The sequence below is a fragment of the Limulus polyphemus genome, unplaced genomic scaffold (genome assembly GCF_000517525.1).
Source record: "Limulus polyphemus unplaced genomic scaffold, Limulus_polyphemus-2.1.2 Scaffold3311, whole genome shotgun sequence".
Lineage (NCBI taxonomy): Eukaryota > Metazoa > Arthropoda > Merostomata > Xiphosura > Limulidae > Limulus > Limulus polyphemus.
Window position 1 is genome coordinate 41,607 of NW_013668921.1, and position 8,733 is coordinate 50,339.

At 34.8% G+C, this 8,733-nt stretch overlaps 1 protein-coding gene across 1 annotated transcript in view; it reads left to right on the top strand.

Annotated features, from left to right (window-relative positions):
* LOC106469111 (conserved oligomeric Golgi complex subunit 5-like) overlaps positions 1-8,733 on the top strand; it is a 79,866-nt gene that overhangs the window by 15,763 nt on the left and 55,370 nt on the right. Inside the window, exons 4-5 of the mRNA XM_022397538.1 lie at positions 3,314-3,504; positions 4,227-4,357. Coding sequence (XP_022253246.1) covers positions 3,314-3,504; positions 4,227-4,357 — 322 coding nt within the window. The remainder of the gene's footprint in view (positions 1-3,313; positions 3,505-4,226; positions 4,358-8,733) is intronic.

The following is an 8,733-nucleotide window of genomic DNA, read 5'->3' on the forward strand; positions in this document are numbered from 1 at the left end:
CTTAATCCTAACATGAAAATCACTTTGCACACAGACTATTCAAAATAAATACTTGATATATTCAAGATCGATTCTTTTTGTAGTTTATTAAAAATACTTCACTAAAAAATATGAATTTTTTTTGTATGTGAAAGACTGTTTACTGAAAGTTCCAAATTTCATGAAGATATACACACTATATTAAAAGTTATTAGTATCAAATCTATAAAGACTTCGAACAAGTACAAAGAAGTCACATGGTCGATCAAATTGACCGAGCCCATGTTTAGAGAGTTAATTATGTATTCTTTATGTTTTAAAATTTATATTTGAAAGATTTATAATTATTTTTAACAACCAAAACTTCATCTCAATTTGTAAGAGTTAACGTACTAAGCAAGAGCAAAAATATTTTGCCAAAGACTTGCATATCTCTGCCAAAAATAGCATAATATGCTCCTAGGGCACATGTTGACATGTGTCAAGATGAATAACAAATACTAAAGAACAGGAGAGGAAAATAAAACATTAAAAATAAACTGTAAGGGAAAAGATAAACATATGAAATTACAAATACAATCAAAAGAAGATACTTTACAATTATTAAGTGAAGAGTTAAAAGATATGTACATATTTATATTTCTTAATTATAAACATTTTATTACACTGTATGTTAATGATAATAGCTAGAATTAGTGATATGATAGGGAAAATGAAAAATAAAATATAAGCATTTAACTTAAAAACTTTTGATTCATTTAAGAGATTCTAGGGGTATGCAAATGAAATTTCAAAACTATAAGAAAAAAAAAAAATTTTTATACTTAACATGAAAATCACCTTATTCTTGAATTACTAAGAGTCGGGGTGCAAATAACTACAATAATTAATGAATAAATGGAAAAAATTCAATTAAATATTTATTTTTCTGAAACTACATGCTTTTAGGAAAGTTCCTGTCAAGTTTCAAACAATTTCATCTACTAGTTTAATTTTTGAAATGAATAGTGAGAAGAGTTACTTTACATCCTCACGATGTAAGGATGCAGTAGCCAGAGGGAAGGAATCAAATTCATGTAAAAGAAAAAGATAATTCTTGCAAGAAGTTGTAACAGAAATTAATAAAATTGTTAATTTTTCTTTCTCGCAATCAAGAAATTAAAGGTAAGAAGGAGAACACTTCAAATGTGAATTAAAAGTTTAAAACAATAATAACAAAAATTAGATAACTTGTAACAAAGGAATTTAGTAATGCTTGACTGCATCGACTGCACTTTTTTGCCTCTTTGTTGTTGAAGCTATATTTCGCAAAATTTATTCATTTCAGTTAGCTATGAAATGTGAAGCTAGGGTATACTATGTTAAGATTAAAAATCACCCATATATATATATAGATAGAGAGAGAGAGAGAGAGACATACACACACACGTTAGTAGTTCATTACATAATTTTCATTTAATTAAATAATGCACCAAAAATCCCTATCTTTACATTTTAGTTATTTTTATAATAATAAATATGGAATAAACATGAAAAATAAGAAATAAAGTACCCAAGTACTCTTCTTTTTTTCCTGTTGACTAGCAATGACACTTAACCCTACTTTTCTATATTTCTATATTTTCATGTTTATTCCGTATTTATTATTATAGAAATAACTAAAATGTAAAGATAGGGATCTCTTTAGGTTAGGTAAGGTTAGGCAAAATATATAATAACAATAATAATATTATAATAAAAAAAAATATTTCGTGAGGCATGCCTGCGAGCAGTTTGGAGTAGCTTGTGGATAAGATAATTCTATAGCGTAACATGAGCTGCATGTTTCTTAAGTGATTTACAATTTATAATGGCACGAGTAGTAGATAGATATGGTTCAAAGGGCAATAAAATTTAATAATTAACACTTGCTCGGTCATCTCATTTGTTGACTCTCATTCAAAATGTGTTTCGTATGAATTAGGAACTTAAATTACCGATATTTACACACTAGATTATAAAATAAGAGCCTCTTATGTTTTCAATTTGCCAAGATATTGTTCATGTAATAATTCAAGCACAGTGGCATCCTGCCAACCTCTTTCCAATTTTGTAAACACTTTCTTATATACACTTGCTTCTATATGTGATGTGAATAACAAATCGAAAGCTTACAATGTCCTCCTAGTGGCGTGGCTTTCTTAGCTATTTTAAAGTCCCAAGACACCATTTCTTTCTTTCGAACTAAGATTTCAAGGAGGTAGGTTGCAGTGGCGTCTCAAGGGTTCTCATCACCCAGGACCAAAGACACTTTTTTTTGCCCCCCCGCCTGAAATGTTTTGATTCTTTGTTTTGTGACTCAAGAAAGAGATGGCATCCTAACACATGAAAATGGCTGAGAAAGCCACTAGGGGAACATTCTGAGCTTTTGATTGGTTAGTCACATGTCATAGACAGAAGTAGGCATAAATAAACAAGTGTTTTATGTCATATAAGTGTATATAAGGGACCATTTCCAAAAATGGAAAGAGGTGAGTGGGGCCACTGTATTTGATTCATTACATGAGTGATATATCAGCAATGAGAAAAGATAGGATGTTCTTATTTTATATTCTAGCTTGTCAATATCTGTAACTTGAGTTTGTAATTCGTATGAAACTATAGACTTGGTATTTTGACTTCACAAAAATCTAATTTGAACCAGTGCTGCATTCAACATACCATGTGACACACAAAAATTGATGTTTAACTGTGTTTTTTGAATATTTACTTTTAAATTAAATAATTTATAAGATCAAAATTTTAATTATAATCTACAGTTTGATATTAAACTTATTGACATAAATTCATGAAATAGTAGTTCAATAACATTTTGAATGCAAGTCAACAAACGAGATGACATGGTCTTTGATCTATGACCTGTCTGGAGAGGGTAAAAATGTTTAATGATATATATAATTAAAAGTGTATTATTAAATTGTAAATTTATTCATGTTTATCCTTAAACTATCAAAGGCATCAAAAGATTTGGTACATAAATGTCATTATGATACCATTAATTGTTTTAATAGAAATATAGGTTTCGAAGTTATTGAGGAATAAATACAAGATGTTATTAACTACTAAAAACATTCCAAACTATTAGGTTGAGTTACATGGTTATAGATCCAAAATAATAAGACCACAGAAACAAGCTGATAAAACAAAAATTAAAAATCTGCATATTATGTTCAAGGAAGTTATTTTACATGAAAATTCTCACTGATTTTGAATTAAAATTGCTTTAATTGTGACATTTGTATACATATTAATTCTTTTTTGTAATGTAGTCATGGCACTTTTTTGCCCCCATAAGGTTGAAAGGTAGGATTGCTGAGCCTTACAGAAAAGCTGTAAATCAGACAATGATGCTGATGAGGCTGCAGGAGACTTGTGATCTTCTTCGCCGAATTAGCAGTGTTTTCAAACTGACCCTTCGACTCCAGAATCAGATTCAAGGAGGATTACGGGAGATCACAAAAGCTGCCCAAAGTTTAAATGAGTTAGGTCAGACAAGTGACAAGAATTAATAATTGATAACATAGTAAAATACTGAATATATGTATTGTATAAAAGGATTCTCATATTTGTTTTTATTGCTTGGAGAATCATTTGTGTTCTTTTAGTATAATGAGAATTAGGTATGATTGTGAAATACTTAATGAGAAGTTTCAGAAAAAAGGTGCAAGCATAATTCATTAAGAAATATTACAACACTGTAAAGGAAGTTAAACAAAGTACTATAGAAACTAAATCAATTGGTTGCTTTATAATTTTCTGTGTGAGCTTTTCCTACAGTTTGTTACCAGGATATTTAACAGATTTATAAGGCCAACATGATTTATATCTACCTTTTGAATATCTTAAATAACATATTTATTATGTATGAAAATAAAATTAATGATTAATTTTTAATTAATATAAACCCTGTGCCAAAATATACTGAAGTTAGTGAAAACAGTACAAGTTCACCCATGTACGAAATGTACCCATGTTCATAATCAGAGGGTTAAAAAAAACTCTCTAAACAGTAGATATTGATTGTTTAACTAAAATAGTGATAACAGTAGATTTCTGTGTCATGACCACAGCTCTTCTGTAACTAAATGAAAAATAATTACAAGTGTAAGTTTAATAATTTAGTATATGTGCAATATTCTGTGTTTCAGAACTGTGCTTGGTGTTCACAAAATACAATTAATCAGATCTGTTAATGTTTTATTTTACAGTGTATTTAACTGAAGGTGTTGATTTGTCTGATCTTGAACTTATCAAAAAGGACCAGAAAGTTATACATGATGCAAGAAAGAAAGTTGAGCAGGATGCTGAACAAATGCTAGAAATGGGAATGGAATCCCAGGTAATAATTTGGTATGTTTAAAGTGAAGACAGTAAATAGTTAACATGTAATTTTTGAAATGACATCTTACCCCCTTTCACATAACAGCTTTTCTCCACTTGTACTGCCTACTGGCCCTAAAAGCCCAAATTTTCCTTGCCACTAGCCTTGATACTCCCACCTACCCTCACATGAGGCAGCTGCATGATAGCATGTGACAACCCTCCACCAATAGGATTGTGATGCAACACCTAGCACTGCTCTCAGGTTTATATATATATGGATGGGCAGGATTTTTGACAGTAGGTGTCTGTGACTTGTTGGCAATAAATTTCAATGATAAACAAATGACACACAATCCACTTGTTTTAAAATAATATATTAAAACAAGTCAAACATATATACAAATATTTGTTACACAGTTATATCCAGAGCTTTAAGTAATCATTTTTTTTCATCAAAGTCCACACAGTCTGGTTCAGTTACTTTGGAACACAATTGACAAGATGAATTATTCTTTTCTGCTATGTTATTACGATATAATCGGTGATAAGTTCACTTACGTTACACTGTTTTTTATCACAGTTGTATCCAGAGCTTTAAATAATTCTCTTTTCATCAAAAGTCCACATAGGTTTGTTAAGCTACTTTAGAACACAATTGACAAGACAAATTATTATTCTACATTCTATTGTTACAATCTGTAATAATTTCACTTAAAAAAATGCCAATATACTCTCTTTACAGCTAAACTTACAAACACACTGTCTATATCTATCTAACTTAACTTGCTTTCACTTTATCTAACTTTTTCCTAACTACTCTTAACTACATTTTGTATGCATATTTATAGATAGCCCAACCTAAGCCTACAATTTTCCACACATTATTAGATATTATGATGTAATAATAATCAAGAAAACTTAGATGGTTGTAGTACCATGATGCAATAATACAACAAGCGTAAATTCACAACATTTGATTAAAAAATAACAAATGTTTCACACAGTTATGTAAACAAACCTGCAATAAACTATCACTTCAAAAAAGAACTAAATTTAACACTTGTGCTATACTTAAACAGAAAAAGTTGTGTTTATCAACAAAAGCTGACTCCCTCTGTGCAGCTTAGCTCAACTTCACTTCTCATTTGGCACTCGTGGTATTTAGACGTGCTTTTCGCTTCAGTACTAACCACAGAATTTTCATCAGTTACTTGTTTTTTGGATAACTTTTTTTTTTTTTAGTTTGTTACACTTCATTTCTCCAACTTTTCTTTATACACGTTAATATTACGTGTCTTTAATAAATTTTTTTAGCTTCCTGTGTGGATTTTTTTTAAAATTTCAACTCATAGTTATCATGAATTCAGAGTTTATTGTTATTACTGCTGGTTCTCTTACTTCATTTATAAAGGCTTCCGGTCCCCATTTATTGGCAGAAGATGTTATGGCTTTGAGTTGCAAGGAGTTGGCTTCAGATTTGTCTGAAGACTGACCTTTCATGCCTTGTTCAGGAGTACCTAAACAAAAGGATGATGATATCGACAACCTGTTATCTCCCCCATTTTATGCCACACAGTCACGTTTAACTCCAGTGGATGTGCCCAGGCCTCTTCTTCCTTTCCTGGAATTAGATCATGCAAGTTTGTTACGTTTTATCCTTGTTTCTCATTTCCATTGATTCCTCTCCTTCCATTTTAAGTGAGACACCTTCAGCCCAATATCTTATTCCCAGCATTACATATTAGGGTTCATGCCATTAGGTTTGCAGACCAATTACGTTCTGAGGGCAGTATGCCTTGACCCCCATGTAATATGGAAGCCCATGCTCTGGCTTACCATCAGTCTGAGGTTTTTTTTTTTGGACTCGCATCAGTTGGATACTCTTCTGCCACTGTGGGGCTCAGATTCCAATACTTCGGTCACATTTTCCCAACCTCAATTTTCCTGTATCTGCTTGACTTTGTCTTCTCTCCTTCCTTCCCTTTCCTCCATTCACCTTTTGTCTGAGGCTCTTCATCTTTTTCCTGAGGAGTTTGTGATGCTCTGATATTTTCCAATCTGGCAGGATTGTTCTCTTCCACCCTTTCCCACCAAACATGACTTCTCTGTTTTGGGGATCTTTTGGGTCAGGATGCCCTTTTGTTCTTTGTCTGTTTGCCCCCAACCTTCCTACAGGACTTGCATATGGCTCCCTTTTTAAGGAAAAATGTATTTGGGAGCCTTCCTGACTCACTAGAATCCAGACTCAAGTCTGCCTGTTTGCACTCCTCTCTGTCCTCATTGGCTTCCTGTTTGTTTCATCCTTCTCCTGATCCTGTTTATAGTCCCCTTCCTTCCTTTCCTTTACAGATTCCTGCTTCTTGGGTATCTGAGGTCAACCATTGGTTTTTTCATTGATGATTTCATCACCCTTGGCAGTTCCAGTGACAACATGGTAGGTACAAGTCTGGTGGGGTCCAAGCTTTTGCATTTTGCCATCGTGTGGGAGTCTTTCACTACAGACTTGGGTTCTGCAAGTTCTCACCGAAGGGTTCTTTTTTTATTTTTCTTTCCTGTTCCCTCCTCCCATTTCCTTTCCTCTCCTCCTCGGGGTCCCATTTCCAGCCAGTGTCTATCTGAGGTGGTTCTCAACCTTCTTCACTAGGGTGCTGTGGAACAGGTGTATTCTTCACAGCCAGGTTTCTATTCCCATTTGTTTGTGGTCCACAAGAAGACCTGGGATTGGCACCCCATCATCAGTCTTTCTTCCTTGACCTTCCTCAATTTACCATGGAGTCATACACATCTCTTTGATGGGTTTTCACTCCTGGTCTGTGGTTGACAAAGGTGTCTCAGATGCTTATATCCACATTTCCATCTTCCCAGCATCCTGGTATTTTCCTAATTTTTTCCATTGTGGTTGTGTCTACCAGTTTCAGGCTCTTCCATTTTTTGTTGGGTGGTAAAGGCCTTTGCCCATCTTCTCCATTCCAGGGGCCTTTGTTTCCACCATTACATGGATGACTGGCTGCTTGTAGCTACTTTGCATGCCATCTCTTCCCTTCAGACTCAGTATCTTCTTAAAGAAGCTACATGGGTAGAAGTCCTTCCTCTACCACACTCAATACCTTATTCATCTCAGCCAGGCTCAACCTTCTCCCACTTGCCAGCGATTTATAGAGCTTCTGGTTTGGACTGTTTCCTCCTCTCGTTCTTGAACTGTGTGAGAGGTTCTATCTCTTTTGGAGATGTGGTCTTCTTTGGAGACTCTCATTCCCCCTCGGTCGAGCCCACATGCAGCCTTTTCAGTAGGCTTTACAAGATTAATGAAATTTCATTTGGGATCTCTTAGACACCATTATTCATCTCCCTTCTCCCCTGCATATGTACTTCACCTGGTGATTGAACTTAGACAGTGGGTGTTCCTCTTCCTTTTTCTCATCCAGAGGTGCACCTCTTCACAGCTGCATCTTTTTTGGGTTGAAGTGTGTATCTGGACATGCATGAGATTTTGGGATGTTGGTCTGCAGCAGAGTCATCTCTGCATATCAGTCTCTTAAGTTTGCTCACAGTTTGTTGAATATTGATTCATTGCCTTCTGTCTCTCTGGAACCGGTCGGTAATGATCCATTCTGATAATCCTCTTGTACAACACTCAGCAAGGGGACACTCAGTCGAGTTCTCTTTGCTTTTATGTGTTGGACCTCCTGTTTTGGGCCCACAGACAACACAATCGTTTGATTGCACATCATATACTAGGATCTCTGACTCTGGCCATGGATCATTTATCATGTCTTTACAAGGTTCTCACCACAGAATGGTCCCTTGACCCTCAGGTGTTCACTTCGCTGTGTTCATAATGGAGTACTCCAGAACTGGTTGCATTTGCTACCCATCTGAATTGTAATCTTCCCAGGTTTTGGTCTACTATTCCTCATCCTTTGGTTGTAGTTCTTTATATCCTCAATCAGGATTGGGAGACCATTACCTTTATGCATATCCTCCCATTCGTCTTCTTCCTTGTGTCCTTGCCATCATACAAGCCACTCCTAGTTGGGTCGTCTTGGTAGCTTCACTTTGCCTGCTGACACAGCCGTGATTTCCACTTCTGCACCTGCTCCTACTGAAACACCTTCTTCATTTTCCTCTCTCACCCATCCTTCTCAAACAACCACATTCTGGCATGTTACATCCTACTCTTTCTATGCTTTGTCTTCACTCGTGTCTTTTGTCCAATACCTTGCCAGATGAGATGGACTATCCCCTCGGGTTGCTTCCCAAATTTCCCATTCAGTGTGTCCTTCATCCATGGCAGTTTACCAACATAAGTGGTATGTCTACCATAATTGGTCTTCTTGTCATGGTTTCTCTATCCATCCACTCTCTGCATCCTCTTTCCTCCTTACTTGTCTT